At 46.8% G+C, this 16,186-nt stretch overlaps 1 protein-coding gene and 1 long non-coding RNA gene across 3 annotated transcripts in view; one reads left to right on the top strand and one right to left on the bottom strand.

Moving 5' to 3' along the window:
* ODAD2 (outer dynein arm docking complex subunit 2) overlaps positions 1-16,186 on the top strand; it is a 192,166-nt gene that overhangs the window by 25,034 nt on the left and 150,946 nt on the right. For both annotated transcript variants that reach the window (XM_084620409.1, XM_084620410.1), the window contains exon 8: positions 12,272-12,489. In XM_084620409.1, coding sequence (XP_084476535.1) covers positions 12,272-12,489 — 218 coding nt within the window. The remainder of the gene's footprint in view (positions 1-12,271; positions 12,490-16,186) is intronic.
* LOC311516399 overlaps positions 1-16,186 on the bottom strand; it is a 73,834-nt gene that overhangs the window by 22,254 nt on the left and 35,394 nt on the right. The gene's annotated exons all lie outside the window — the stretch shown is intronic.

Raw genomic sequence — 16,186 nt, 5'->3', positions numbered from 1 at the left:
CTGGTTTTGACAATTTTGGAATTAACCTTTAATATTTTGTTCTGTCTAAAAATAATACACTGTTTTAATAATACATTGCTTTAAAATTCATTCTACATCCTTGCTTAGACAAAAATAATTCTTCAGAACTATATATAAATGTGAATTCACAGTTCATAAGTATTGTGATGTACGAACATTTTTAGACATGATTACTGCAGTAAAGGTTTTAAAAAGGTTTGCCTTCACTTGATCACCAAAGATAGAAAATGCTAGATTTTTATAAATTATCCCCCACTGAAAATGGCACATATTTGAAGTTACTGTTTGTTAGATAACACACTTGCTTTTCTTAGTTTAATCATTTTTTGCTATGGTAGTAAATGTAGCTACTTAACAAATGTAAATATTGATTTCTTCAATTTTGTCAGATAAATCACTTCTAACTCTGTATTCCCTACTGGTATAGAGTTACTATTATACTGAAGAATATAAAGTATATCAGCTTAGTGGCAGCAGCAAAATATTTTATTACCCCATGGGAGATCTAGGTTAGTAGATTCAATATTTAGAACATTATAATGTAATAAAGGTTGGTATTGTCGAGGTGTAGTGTTCTTCGTTTTAGTGGCAAGTAAGCCAACTGCCTCTGCTTTAGAACTCTTGAAGGTAGAGTTAATATAGAATTTAAAAATACAGTAAGTGTTCCTGTTAGTATGGCAAAAATTCCCCAGAGATGTATATTTTTGAAAATATACAGTTTTTGAATTCATTATAAATTTTGTGTATAAAATATTAAATGTACTATTATTTCTGCCGATCTGGAATAAATGGGTATTCCCTTCCTCATAGCAAATTGCTAGGTAGCAACAACTAACAAAAAAGCTCTAAAGATGTTGGTGTCTCTGGACAGCCGCTACATTTCTCACTCTGTCTAAATGTAATTAAGTTGCAGCTCAGTTGTTATGATTGTTTCTCTGAGATAAAATAAATGGTTCTTTAGAGGAAACGATAGTTCTTCTTCAAGTGATTGCTTATGTGTATTCCAATGGGGGGGATGGGGGTGTGTGCGCTGCGTGCACGATCGTCGGAAGGTTTTTCCCCTAGTGGTACCTGTCGGGTTGGCTGTGGAGCCCCCTGGAATGGCGCCTTCATGACTGTGTATATAGGTCCCTGCTGACCTGCCACCTGCTCAGTTCCTCCTTACCGCCAGTGACAGTCGTTGAAGCAGCTCAGTCTCTTGCATTTGCAGGTGGCTACCCAGTGGTTCCACTTTTTCTTATTTGTAAATAGTTTAATTGAGTTGTAGTTACAGTAGTTAGTTATTTAAGCTTACTTTGCCCCCCATCCGCCCCCCCAGTTTTCCCCAGGGACCGTGGCATGCCTCGGTTGCAGGGGTTTAAGGTTTGTGAGAGGTGTATGAAACCTATGCCCAGAGGCGATCTGCACACTGCTTGTCTTAAGTGCCTAGGAGAAGGTCATCAGACAAACAAATGCTCAGTTTGCAGGAGTTTTAGACCCAGGACTAAAAGAGAGTGGGACTATCATTTAAAGCTCCTTCTGATGGTGTTGGCCCTCCGCCCTCAGCCAGTACCGGAAACAGCACTGGCATCATCAGTGCACAGTGCCCCGGGCTCAGTGTGGGACGCCCCGGCACCAAGAAAGGACTCCTCCAAGAAGCATCAGCACCAATCCCTGGCTTGTAAAGCCAGCTCTAGCAGGCAGCACCGCTCACAGTCCCCAGTGCTGCATAAGAAAAAGAAGGCGGACAGGGGTCGTTCCCCCGTCAAGAAGCCCCAAGGGAATTCCAGCGGGGTGTGTCCCGCGGCGGGACACCCACAGGCTGGCCTTCAAGACCCGGCACTGTTGACTCTGGCCCCAACCGGAGGTCCCTTGAGTCCAGTGCCGGTGGATTCCCAAACTCGGGGGGAATTGGAGGAAGATCTCAATCTCCCCTCCCCTCCATACCACAAGGCAGCGCGGGACCTTATTGCCATGATGGCACAGTCCCCAGCCCCAAAGATGCAAGCACCGGCACTGCTCCAGATGTCGGCCCAAGTTCAGGCACCATCAGCGGCACCGACGATGGCACCATCTACGGCATATGACAGCATTTATGTGGCACCATCTCCGGCACTCTTCATGACACCGATGGTGGCACCGCCCCCTGTTCACCATCAGGGCAAGCCCATCACGTTTCAGCGCCGCTCCCCATCACCTCAGCCGCTCCCTGGCACCATTGGGCTCTGCCCCCCCATGGTCGGGCTCAGAGTAGTCTTTCGACTTGGAGGTTGAGTCTTCTGTCTCCCAACACAGCTGGTACCACTCACAATCCCGGCACCGGTGCCGGCACCATAGAGTCGTGGACTCGTCAGCACCGGCAGTATCCTGGCCACCCCAGTGGCAGGACCCAGTACAGTGGCCTTTTTGGACTCCTTGGGCCTATCATCAGACTCAGAGTCAGGGCTCCAGGTCCTCATTGAAGGCATCCACACCCCGTGCTTCCCCCTCAGTGACATTGGTGTCATGCTACAACGCCAGGGCTCCAGAGGACCCCACACGGGACAAGGATTCTGGGCCTTCACACTCCGGTGCAGCATCCGAGCCCGCGCCGCCAGTGGTACTGGACCACTTCCAGTTGAGGGTGGGGGGACTGATGCACCCAACTGAGTCTCTAGGGAGCCGGAAGGTCAGGAAGACCCGGTCCCATAGGCCTCCTCCTCACTGGACAAGGCACTGGCAGGCACCACCACCACTCTACCAGCAATGAACACCATGGGACACCAGGACCTCCTTAGGAGGGTGGCCCTAAACCTAAACCTTCAGGCGGAGGAGGTCACAGAGAAGTTGGACCCAATGGTGGATGTCCTTGCCCCGGAGGGTCCATCTAAGGTGGCGTTGCCCTTGATAAGAACTATCCAGCACACTATGAGGGTGCTCTGGCAAACCCCAGCCTCAATACCATCCACCACAAAAGGGGTGGAGAGACGATATTTTGTGCTGCAGAAAGGGTATGAACACCTTTTCACCCACTCCCAACCAGGGACTCTCGTGGTTGACTCGGAAAGTCATAAGGAGCAGCAGGGGCAGCTGGATCCTGCTCCAAAGTCATGGGACACTAAGAAGCTGGACCTTTTTGGCCAGAAGGTCGACTCAACTGGGAGATTCCAGCTTCATGTTGCCAACCAGCAAGTGGTACTCAGTCACTATGCTTTCGATTCCTGGAGTGCATTAGCAAAGTTTCAGGAGTTGCTCCCAGCTGAATCACACAAGGAGTTTAATGCAATTCTAGAGGAGGGCAGGGTGGTCTCAAGAACCTCCCTCCAGACTGCATTAGATGCGGCAGATGTGGCGGCTTGGACTATGACCACCTCCATTACAATGAGATGCAGCACGTGGCTACAGGTGTCGGGTATACCACCAGAGGTCCAGAACACTATCCAGGACCTGCCCTTCGACTCTGCAGGCTTGTTTGCCCAAAATACTGAATCTCGCTTGCACAGTCTTAAAGACTCATGGGTGACTCTAAAGTCTTTAGTGATCCACACTTCTGCACCCCAAAGAAAGTCATTCAAGCCTCAGCCCCCATCCCACTTCTGTTCAGGGCCCCCGAGGTGAGACTCGTCCAGGAGATGGGGCAGGAATAGTTGGAGGTGCCCGTCACAGTCCTGCCCAGACCAAGGCCAGGGTTCTTCAAAACAGCCCCCTGGCCCAATGCCAAACTTTTGAAGATGTGCTCAAGGATGGAGCACCAGTACCGAGCTCAGATCCTTACCCCTTCTTTGTGAATCGACTGTCCCACTTCTACCATGCTTGGTCCCAGATCACATCAGATGGCTGGGTTCTGAGCACGGTTGAGGTGGGATATTGTATCCAATTCTGTTCCCTCCCACCCCCCTTCCCCGTCCCTCTTCAGGAACCCTTCTCACGAACAACTCCCTTCTGCAGGAGGTGCAATTGCTCCTCATTCTAGAGGCAATAGAGGAGGTTCCTCAGACATTCAGGGCAAGGGGTTCTACTCCCACTATTTCCTCATCCCCAAGGCCAAGGGTGGGCTCTGGCCTATCTTGGATCTGCAAGACCTCAACACATTCATAAAGAAAGTGAAGTTTCGCATGCTCTCCCTGGCCTCCATCATTCCTTCCCTGGATCCGGGGGACTGGTACATCACCCTCGACTTGAAAGATGCGTACTTTCATATCTCCATTATCCTGGCCCATAGACGATTTCTTCACTTTGTGATCACTGGCCAGAGTTACCAGTTCAGGGTGCTCCCATTTGGGTTTTCGGCGCCCCCCAGGTATTTATCTTTGAAAACTCGTGGCGAACGGGGGAAGTCCCAGATGACTGGAAAAAGGCTAATGTAGTGCCAATCTTTAAAAAAGGGAAGAAGGAGGATCCTGGGAACTACAGGCCAGTCAGCCTCACCTCAGTCCCCAGAAAAATCATGGAGTAGGTCCTCAACGAATCAATCCTGAAACACTTACATGAGAGGAAAGTGATCAGGAACAGTCAACATGGATTCACCAAGGGAAGGTCATGCCTGACTAATCTAATCACCTTCTATGATGAGATTACTGGTTCTGTGGATGAAGGGAAAGCAGTGGATGTATTGTTTCTTGACTTTAGCAAAGCTTTTGACACCGTCTCCCACAGTATTCTTGTCAGCAAGTTAAAGAAGTATGGGCTGAATAAATGCATTATAAGGTGGGTAGAAAGTTGGCTAGATTGTTGGGCTCAATGGGTAGTGATCAATGGCTCCATGTCTAGTTGGCAGCTGGTGTCAAGTGGAGTGCCCCAGGGGTCGGTCCTGGGGCTGGTTTTGTTCAATATCTTCATAAATGATCTGGAGGATGGTGTGGATTGCACTCTCAGCAAATTTGCGGATGATACTAAACTGGGAGGAGTGGTAGATATGCTAGAGGGCAGGGATAGGATACAGAGGGACCTAGACAAATTGGAGGATTGGGCCAAAAGAAATCTGATGAGGTTCAATAAGGATAAGTGCAGGGTCCTGCACTTAGGACAGAAGAACCCGATGCACAGCTACAGACTAGGGACCGAATGGCTAGGCAGCAGTTCTGCGGAAAAGGACCTAGGGGTGACAGTGGACGAGAAGCTGGATATGAGTCAGCACTGTGCCCTTGTTGCCAAGAAGGCCAATGGCATTTTGGGATGTATAAGTAGGGGCATTGCCAGCAGATCGAGGGACGTGATCGTTCCCCTCTATTCGACATTGGTGAGGCCTCATCTGGAGTACTGTGTTGAGTTTTGGGCCCCACACTACAAGAAGGATGTGGATAAATTGGAGAGAGTCCAGCAAAGGGCAACAAAAATGATTAGGGGTCTGGAACACATGACTTATGAGGAGAGGCTGAGGGAGCTGGGATTGTTTAGCCTGCAGAAGAGAAGAATGAGGGGGGATTTGATAGCTGCTTTCAACTACCTGAGAGTTGGTTCCAGAGAGGATGGTTCTAGACTATTCTCAGTGGTAGAAGAGGACAGGACAAGGAGTAATGGTCTCAAGTTGGAGTGGGGGAGGTTTAGATTGGATATTAGGAAAAACTTTTTCACTAGGAGGGTGGTGAAACACTGGAATGCGTTACCTAGGGAGGTGGTAGAATCTCCTTCCTTAGAAGTTTTTAAGGTTAGGCTTGACAAAGCCTTGGCTGGGATGATTTAATTGGGGATTGGTCCTGCTTTGAGCAGGGGGTTGGACTAGATGACCTCCTGAGGTCCCTTCCAACCCTGATATTCTATGATTCACGAAATGTATGGCGATCCTGGCAGCCTTCCTCCACTAATGTCAGATGCAAGTTTTCCCATACCTGGAAATCAAGTCCATATCGCAAGCACAGGCAGAGGAGCATATGTTTGTGGCTCAGGCCACCTTCCTCAGGCTGGGCCTCATATTGAACATGCCCAAATCCACACTAGCTCCGACGCAGAGAATAGAATTCATAGGAGCTCTCTTGGACTCCATGCAAGCCAGGGCTTTCCTGCCCAAGCTGCACTTCCATGCACTCAGATATAATCAAGAACCTTTGCCAGTCCCCACAACGATAGCCAGAAATTGCATGAAACTACTGGGGCATATGGCAGTTGCATAGACATGGTCCAGCACACCTGATTGCACCTTTGGCCCCTCCAGGCGTGGTTGGCGCAGGTGCACAGGCCCAGCAGGGACCCACTGGACAGAATAGTTATCCTCCTTCCTTGCATTCTCGAGTCTATCTGCTGGTGGCTACAGCCACAAGTGGTCTGTGGGGAGTACCCTTTGCCAAACCCCAACCTACGCTATTGCTGGTCATGGATGCCTCGGCGCTCAGTTGGGGAGTGCACCTGGGCAATATCAGAACCCAAGGCCTACGGTCCCATGCAGAACTATCGCTGCACATCAATGTAAGGGAGCTGAGGGCAGTTCGTCTGGCATGCCAAGTGTTCCAGGCCCACCTTCAGGGTGCATGTGTGTCAGTGATGACTGACAACACCACAGCGATGTTCTATATAAACAAACAGGGTGGTGCTCACTCCTCTCCCCTGTGCCAGGAAGCTCTCAGGCTGTGGGACTTTTGCATCGCCCACTTGATACACCTAGAGGCGTCATACCTTCTGGGAGTGCAAAATGGGCTAGCTGATAGCCTCAGCCGTTCGTTTCACAGTCAAGAATGGTCCCTCCAGGTGGACATCGTGCTCTCGATCTCCCAGAGGTGGGGCTTTCCCCACCCAGACCTGTTTGCAATGCAGAGCAACAGAAAGTGCCAGCAGTTCTGCTCCTTTCTGAACTACAGCCCAGGCTCCGTTGCAGAAGCCTTTCACCTTTCATGGACGAATCATCAGCTGTATGCATTCCCACCCTTCCCTCTCATACACAAAGCCCTCCTCAAGGCTCGCCGGGACAGGACTTCCTTGATCCTCATAGCGCCAGTGTGGCCCCGCCAGCACTGGTTCACCATACTATTGAACCTTTCAGTGGACAGACCAGTAGCCCTTCCCCATGTGCCTGGCCCCCATCACACAGGACCACGGCTGTCTACAACATCCCAACCTGGAGTCTCTCCTCCTCATGGCTTGGAAACTCCATGGTTGAACTTGCTAGATCGTCAGTGTTCTGACTCAGTTAGGGAAGTTCGACTGGGAAGTAGGAAACCCTCCACTCATGCCACGTACCTGCCAAAGTGGAAGCGATTTTCCGTCTGGTTTCTGCAGATGGGCAACCCTCCGCAGCAAGCATCAATTCCCCTTATTTTGGAATACCTACTGTACCTCATGCAGCAGGGATTGGCAATATCATCTCTCAAGGTACACCTGGCTCTCATTTCAGCCTTCCACCCAGGGGCAGCAGGTAGGTCAGTCTTCGGGAATCCCATGGTGGATTCTCAAGGGCTTGGACAGGCTTTATCCCCAGGCGTGGCAGCTCATTCCCCAGTGCAATCTCAACCTGGTCATAGAATCATAGAATATCAGGGTTGGAAGGGACCTCAGGAGGTCATCTAGTCCAACCCCCTGCTCAAAGCAGGACCAATCCCCAACTAAATCATCCCAGATAGGGCTTTGTCAAGCCTGACCTTAAAAACCTCAAAGGAAGGAGATTCCACCACCTCTCCAGATAACCCATTCCAGTGCTTCACCACCCTCCTAGTGAAAAAAGTTTTTCCTAATATCCAACCAAAACCTCCCCCACTGCAACTTGAAACCATTACTCCTTGTTCTGTCATCTGGTACTACTGAGAACAGTCTAGATCCATCCTCTTTGGAATCCCCTTTCAGGTAGTTGAAAGCAGCTATCAAATCCCCCCTCATTCTTCTCTTCTGCAGACTAAACAATCTCCGTTCCCTCAGCCTCTCCTCATAAGTCATGTGCTCCAGCCCCCTAATCATTTTTGTTGCCCTCCACTGGACCATTTCCAATTTTTCCACATCTTTCTTGTAGTGTGGGGCCCAAAATTGAACACAGTTCTCCAGATGAGGCTTCACCAATGCCAAATAGTCCCTCGATCTGCTGGCAATGATCCTACTTATACAGCCCAAAATGCCGTTAGATTTCTTGGCAACAAGGGCACACAGTTGACTCATATCCAGCTTCTCGTCCACTGTAACCCCAGGTCCTTTTCTGCAGAACTGCTGCCTAGCCACTCAGTCTCTAGTCTGTAGCAGTGCATGGGATTCTTCCATCCTAAGTGCAGAACTCTGCACTTGTCCTTGTTGAACCTCATCAGATTTCTTTTGGCCCAATCCTCTAATTTGTCTAGGGCCCTCTGTATCCTATCCCTACCCTCCAGTGTATCTACCTCTCCTCCCAGTTTAGTGTCATCTGCAAACTTGCTGAGGGTGCAATCCACACCATCCTCCAGACCATTAATGAAGATATTGAACCAAACCAGCCCGAGGACCGACCCTTGGGGCACTCCACTTGATACCAGCTGCCAACTAGACATGGAGCCATTGATCGCTACCTGTTGAGCCCGATGATCTAGCCAGCTTTCTATCCACCTTATAGTCCATTCATCCAGCCCATACTTCTTTAACTTGCTGGCAAGAATACTGTGGGAGACCATATCAAAAGCTTTGCTAAAGTCAAGGAATACCATCTCCACTGCTTTCCCCTCATTCACAGAGCCAGTTATCTCATCATAGAAGGCAATTAGGTTAGTCAGGCATGACTTGCCCTTGCTGAATCCATGCTGACTATTCCTGATAACTTTCCTCTCCTCTAAGTGCTTCAGAATTGATTCCTTTTGAGGACCTGCTCCATGATTTTTCCAGGGACTGAGGTGAGGCTGACTGGCCTGTAGTTCCCAGGATCCTCCTCCTTTCCTTTTTTAAAAATGGGCACTACATTAGCCTTTTTCCAGTCATCTAGGTCCTCCCCCGATCACCATAAGTTTTCAAAGATAATGGCCAATTGCTCTGCAGTCACATCCGCCAACTCCTTTAGCACCCTTGGATGCAGTGCATCCGGCCCCATGGACTTGTGCTCGTCCAGCTTTTCTAAATACTCCCGAACCACTTCTTTCTCCACAGAGGGCTGGTCACCTCCTCCCCATACTGTGCTGCCCAGTTCAGTAGTCTAGGAGCTGACCTTGTTCGTGAAGACAGAGGCAAAAAAAGTATTGAGTATTTTAGCTTTTTCCACATCCTCTGTCACTAGGTTGCCTCCCCCATTCAGTAAGGGGCCCACACTTTCCTTGAACTTCTTCTTGTTGCTAACATACCTGAAGAAACCCTTCTTGTTACTATTAACATCCCTTGCTACCTGCAACTCCAGGTGTGATTTGGCCTTCCTGATTTCACTCCTGCATGCCTGAGCAGTACTTTTATACTCCTCCCTGGTCATTTGTCCAGTCTTCCACTTCTTATAAGCTTCTTTTTTGTGTTTAATAAGATTAGCAAGAATTTCACTGTTAAGCCAAGCTGGTTGCCTGCCATATCTACTATTCTTTCTACACATCGGGATGGTTTGTTCCTGCAACCTCAATAAGGATTCTTTAAAATACAGCCAGCTCTCCTGGACTTCTTTCTCCCTCATGTTATTCTCCCAGGGATCCTGCCCATCAGTTCCCGGAGGGAGTCAAAGTCTGCTTTTCTGAAGTCCAGGGTCCGTATTCTGCTGCTCTCCTTTCTTCCCTGTGTCAGGATCCTGAACTCGACCATCTCATGGTCACTGCCTCCCAGGTTCCCATCCACTTTCGCTTCCCCTACTAATTCTTCCTTGTTTGTGAGCAGCAGGTCAAGAAGAGCTCTGCCCCTAGTTGGTTCCTCCAGCACTTGCACCAGGAAATTGTCCCCTATACTTTCCAAAAACTTCCTGGATTGACAGGATGGTCCTGTCTACGCTCATGAGGCCCCCTTTTGAGCCCATGGCAACCTTCCCTCTGGACTTCAGAAAAGCAGACTCTGACTCCCTCAGGGAACTTTCCTGGAAGCTGGCCTTTCTGGTGGCCATAACCACGGCCTGAAGGGTCTCTGAGCTCAGAGCGCTGACTTCCGAGCCCCCCTGTACAGTCATTTCTACCAAAGGTAGTGTCCCAGTTTCATTATTCCAGCTTGTGAACCTGGCCATATTTTTACCTGTGTTCTTCCCTAAGCTACATGCCAGTAACAGAGCGAATGCTTCATTCTTGGGATGTCAGGCAGCCCTAGCCTTCTACATCAAGTGCACAAAGCCGTTTTATAAGTCACCACAGCTCTTTATTGCAATAGCAGAGAGAATGAAGGGGCTTCCCGTTTCGTCCCAGCGCATTTCATCGTGGATCATGTCCTGCATCAGAACGTGCTATGAGCTAGCTAAGATTCCAGCCCCTCCGCTGACGGAGCACTCCACAAAAGCGCAGGCTTCATCCGCAGCATTCCTTGTGCAGGTCACTATCCAGGACATATGCAAGATAGCAACATGGTCTTCCATCCACACCTTCATGTTGCACTATGCCATCACCCAATAGGCGAGGGACGATACAGCCTTTGGCAGGGCAGTCCTGCATTCAGCAACCAGGTGAACTCCAACCCCTCTTCTGGGGAAACTGCTTGGGAGTCACTTATTGGAATTCACATGAGCAATCACTTGAAGAAAAAACGGTTACCTACCTCTCGTAACTGTTATTCTTCAAAATGTGTTGCTCATGTCCATTCCAAGACCCACCTGCCGACCTCTCTGTCGGAACAGACTGGCAAGAAGGAACTGAGCAGGCGGCAGGTTGGCAGGAACCTATATACACCACCATGAAGGCACCACTCCAGGGGGCTCCACAGCTGACCTGATGGGTACCGCTACGGGAAAAACCTTCCGACGATCGTGCATGCGGCACGCGCACACACACCTATCGAAATAGACATATGCAACACATCTCGAAGAACAACAGTTACGAGAGGAAGGTAACTTTTTTTTTATGCATTTTCGACAGTGAGGAATAGCTTCAAAGAGTTCATTACCTCACATATATTGCAAAGCTAATCAGCTTTGTATTGCCTTATTGGCCTTGTCTAGACTAACATTTAAAGGTGTGATGTTAGAGTCAATGTTAAAGATGTTACCACAGGTTAGCTGTAAGAAGCATACTGCCTTTAACATGTGCTAAAATGGTTAAGTTATGGCCTGACTAGGATTCCCCCCAGGCTTTAACTTGACCATTTTAGCATGTGTTAAAGGCAATCTACTTTGTCTAGATTACATTTTTAAAATGTGTTAGTTAACATGAGTTAGCTAAGTGTTAGACATTTGGGTCAGCATGCATGGGACAGTTAATTCCGATCACAGACTAATAGGAGGCAGGCCACACTTTGACAGTGTCTTTAAAACTGCTTTGGACCAGGTCCATAAAATAATGTCACTGCTTGGATACATGTTAGTGACAGCTGGAATAATAATAATGAAAGAGCATAAGTTATCTTTCCTGTCAAAGCTGAATAGTCCAGTAGGAAATAAGAGTTCACAAGAGGCAGTAGGTGTTCTGTTGTTGATGCTTTGAAAAACCCTGGTACTAGACAGAGCCAATTGTTGGTTTTGTAAGGCCATTCAGCTCCCTACATGAGATTGTACCGAAACACACTTCAAAGGCAAAACAGAAAAAATATAAAGAGAAAATATTTATATTAATTTTACTTTAAAAAAATTAACATACTAACTTAAAACCAATCAGCATATTAATTAACTTATTTGTAACATAATTTTTGTGGGGGATAGCATATTTTATAATGGCAACAAACACTCCACACCATGTGGTAGAGTTGGATGTATTCTTGAGATATGAGCCAGTGTTTCAAGCCTCACTGTCCAAGTAGGGATCAGCACTCATTCACAGAGTGGATTATTTTATTTCTAATTAAAGATTAAAAACTAAGGACCTGATCCTGCAAATGCTTTACTCATGAAAATAGCCCTTATACAAGTAGTCTGTTGAAAGCAGAGTGAGAGAGTTTGCAAAACTGGACTATTAAAACTGGTTTGAAATTGGATTCTGTAGTACTGCTGGTGTCGCAGATTAGCAATGGGAAAAAATGCACCTTTAGAGTAAGTTCAAGAATTTCTAAATTTAGCTTATAACTTTGTTTTTAAATACATTTCAGTTTGTATATGGTGGCAAATGTATTCACCCTCGGAATTTTCAAATTAATATGGATACTGCATTCTTTGAAAGGCAATTTAAATGTACACAATAGAATGCATTTGAAGTTCTGCATATGCCATATATAATTGTTAAAGTAACGTATCCTGGGATTTCTTCTTATAACTTATTTTAATGTGTATTTTTCATGTGGCAATATGATTGACAAACCATTTCTCCATTTTTTATAGGATTATACTTTTTCTGAAGAACCAACGTATGAAAAGCATTATCACCATATGGAAATAGTTGATGCTGAGGATTCAGGCCAATCCCAGAAGATTTACGATTATTCAGAAAAGAATGTGTTTGAGAAGACCAAGAGTCCTCTTGTAAAAAGCAAACCCATTGACAAGAAATTAGAACCATCTCTGAAGTGGAAGAACGTTGGGCTCACTGGTTCCCAGGAGTATGTAGTTATTTGAAAAACTGAGTTTTACAGTAGACTTTGTGTTTCCAAATCATTAGTCTGAATTAGCAGTGTATGTCTGATTTTTTTTTTAAATTGAAAATAAACTAAACAAATACAAAATAAAATTCAGGGACCTGCTCCTATAAAACATTTTAAGGGAAGATTGCTCACTTGTAATCCAGTTTCTTATAGTCCTTTTCTGCCATCCTACCTGACAGCAGCCTGGAATGTCATCATGATGGCGCTCCACCTGTCAGGAAGGAGGCAGCAAGATTTTGCAGTCATCTGCAGTACTTGAGCCTCAATTCAGCCATTTCCCTCAATTACAAGTTCTTTCTAAGGCAGGAAGGAATAGACAACCTATTCCAAGCAACACTTTCTGAGGAGAGAAGAGGACTATAATAAACCATATTGCAGTAAGTAAGCTTCCCTTGTCCTACAACACACTTCTCCTAACCTATATGGCAATAATCTTGGCTAACAGTGGACACAGCAAGCAGTAGAAAACCCAGAAGAGAGTTTACTTACAGTAAAGATGCTGGGACTATGAAAAGTAGAAGAGGAATGGTGTTCCTTGTTGCTTCTCTTCTCTTTATGAACTCTTTATTCTCCCCCCCCCTCCTTTTGTCTCTTTCATTCTTCATTCAGTCTTTTTCTTCTTCTACAAGGAAAGAAGAAAGGAAAAGGGCTAGTAGAACAGGAAGAAGAGGTAATTAGTGTTCCATGGTTCCAGCATGCAGGAAGCAAACCAATGAAAGAAAGTGGCTGGATGGGGGCATAAGTACAGCAACTGACAGATCTTGCTTTCTGCTTCCTGATTGGTTGAGCTGTAATGCTGACAGTCAAGGCTTTTGCTAGTTAGGATGGGACAAGGACAACGCACAATCAGTTTTAACAGCTGTTTAGTTTTAATTATTTATTCTGATACTGCATAATATGAGAGTGATCCTGTAAAGAGGTCCACGTTGGCAGACCCTAGTGCGACACTGTGGCCAAGAGGGCTAATGTGATCCTGGGATGCATAAAGAGGGGTATATCAAGTAGGAGTGGAGAGGTTATTTTACCTCTATGTTTGGCACTAGCGCAACTATTACTGGAACACTGTGTCCAGTTCTGGTGCCCACAATTCAAGAAGTATGTTGATAAATTGGAGAGGGTTCAGAGAAGAGCCATGAGAAGAATTATAAGATTAGAAAACATGTCTTATAGTGATGGACTCAAAGAGTTCAATCTAGTTAGTTTAACAAAGAGAAGGTTAAGAGGTGACTTGATTACAGCCTGTAAGTGCCTATATGGGGAACAAATATTTGATAATCATAGAATCATAAAATATCAGGGTTGGAAGGGACCTCAGGAGGTCATCTAGTCCAACCCCCTGCTCAAAGCAGGATCAGTCCCCAACTAAATCATCCCAGATAGGGCTTTGTCAAGCCTGACCTTAAAAACCTCAAAGGAAGGAGATTCCACCACCTCCCTAGCTAACGCATTCCAGTGTTTCACTACCCTCCTAATGAAAAAGTTTTTCCTAATATCCAACCTAAATATCCCCCCTGCAACTTGAGACCATTACTCCTTGTTCTGTCATCAGCTACCACTGAGAACAGTCTAGATCCATCCTCTTTGGAACCCCCTTTCAGGTAGTTGAAAGCAGCTATCAAATCAAATCCCCCCTCATTCTTCTCTTCCGCAGACTAAACAATCCCAGTTCCCTCAGCCTCTCCTCATAAGTCATGTGTACCAGTCCCCTAATCATTTTTGTTGCCCTCCGCTGGACCTTTTCCAATTTTTCCACATCCTTTTTGTAGTGTGGGGCCCAAAATTGGACACAGTACTCCAGATGAGGCGTCACCAATGCCGAATAGAGGGGAACGATCACGTCCCTCGAACTGCTGGCAATGCCCCTACATATACATCCCAAAATGCCATTGGCCTTCTTGGCAATAAGGGCACACTGTTGACTCATATCCAGCTTCTCGTCCACTGTAACCCCAGGTTCTTTTCTGCAGAACTGCTGCCGAGCCATTCGGTCCCTAGTCTGTAGCGGTGCATGGGATTCTTCCATCCTAAGTGCAGGACTCTGCACTTGTCCTTGTTGAACCTCATCAGATTTCTTTTGGCCCAATCCTCTAATTTGTCTAGGGCCCTCTGTATCCTATCCCTACCTCCTCCAGTGTATCTACCTCTCCTCCCAGTTTAGTGTCATCTGCAAACTTGCTGAGGGTGCAATCCACACCATCCTCCAGATCATTTATGAAGATATTGAACCAAACCAGCCCGAGGACCGACCCTTGGGGCACTCTGCTTGATACTGGCTGCCAACTAGACATGGAGCCACTGATCACTACCTGTTGAGCCCAATGATCTAGCCAGCTTTCTATCCACCTTATAGTCCATTCATCCAGCCCATACTTCTTTAACTTTCTGGCAAGAATACTGTGGGAGACCATGTCAAAAGCTTTGCTAAAGTCAAGGAACAACATGTCCACTGCTTTCCCTTCATCCACAGAGCCAGTTATCTCATCATAGAAGGCAATTAGATTAGTCAGGCATGACTTGCCCTTGGTGAATCCATGCTGACTGTTCCTGATCACTTTCCTCTCCTCTAAGTGCTTCAGAATTGATTCCTTGAGGACCTGCTCCATAATTATTCCAGGGACTGAGGTGAGGCTGACTGGCCTGTAGTTCCCAGGATTCTGCTTCTTCCCTTTTTTAAAGATGGGCACTACATTAGCCTTTTTCCAATCGTCCGGGACTTCCCCCGATCGCCATGAGTTTTCAAAGATAATGGCCAATGGCTCTGCAGTCACATCTGCCAACTCCTTTAGCACCCTCGGATGCAGTGCATCCGGCCCCATGGACTTGTGCTTATCCAGCTTTTCTAAATACTCCTGAACCACTACTTTCTCCACAGAGGGCTGGTCACCTCCTCCCCATACTGTGCTGCCCAGTGCAGTAGTCTGGGAGCTGACCTTGTTCGTGAATACAGAGGCAAAAAAAGCATAGAGTACATTAGCATTTTCCACATCCTCTGTCACTAGATTGCCTCCCTCATTCGGTAAGGGGCCCACACTTTCCTTGACTTTCTTCTTGTTGCTAACATACCTGAAGAAACCTTCTTGTTACTATTAACATCCCTTGCTAGCTGCAACTCCAATTGTGATTTGGCCTTCCTGATTTCACTCCTGCATGCCTGAGCAATATTTTTGTACTCCTCCCTGGTCATTTGTCCAATCTTCCACTTCTTATAAGCTTCTTTTTTGTGTTTAAGGTCAGCAAGGATTTCACTATTAATCCAAGCTGGTCGTCTGCCATATTTACTGTTCTTTTTACACATTGGGATGGTTTGTCCCTGTAACCTCAATAAGGATTCTTTAAAATACAGCCAGCTCTCCTGGACTTCTTTCCCCCTCATGTTATTCTCCCAGGGATCCTGCCCATCAGTTCCCGGAGGGAGTCAAAGTCTGCTTTTCTGAAGTCCAGGGTCCGTATTCTGCTGCTCTCCTTTCTTCCCTGTGTCAGGATCCTGAACTCGACCATCTCATGGTCACTGCCTCCCAGGTTCCCATCCACTTTCGCTTCCCCTACTAATTCTTCCTTGTTTGTGAGCAGCAGGTCAGGAAGAGCTCTGCCCCTAGTTGGTTCCTCCAGCACTTGCACCAGGAAATTGTCCCCTACACTTTCCAAAAACTTCCTG

Source organism: Lepidochelys olivacea (assembly GCF_965140295.1).
Source record: "Lepidochelys olivacea isolate rLepOli2 genome assembly, chromosome: 2".
In the NCBI taxonomy this organism is placed as follows: domain Eukaryota; kingdom Metazoa; phylum Chordata; order Testudines; family Cheloniidae; genus Lepidochelys; species Lepidochelys olivacea.
This window is presented reverse-complemented; position numbering and strand designations above follow the sequence as displayed.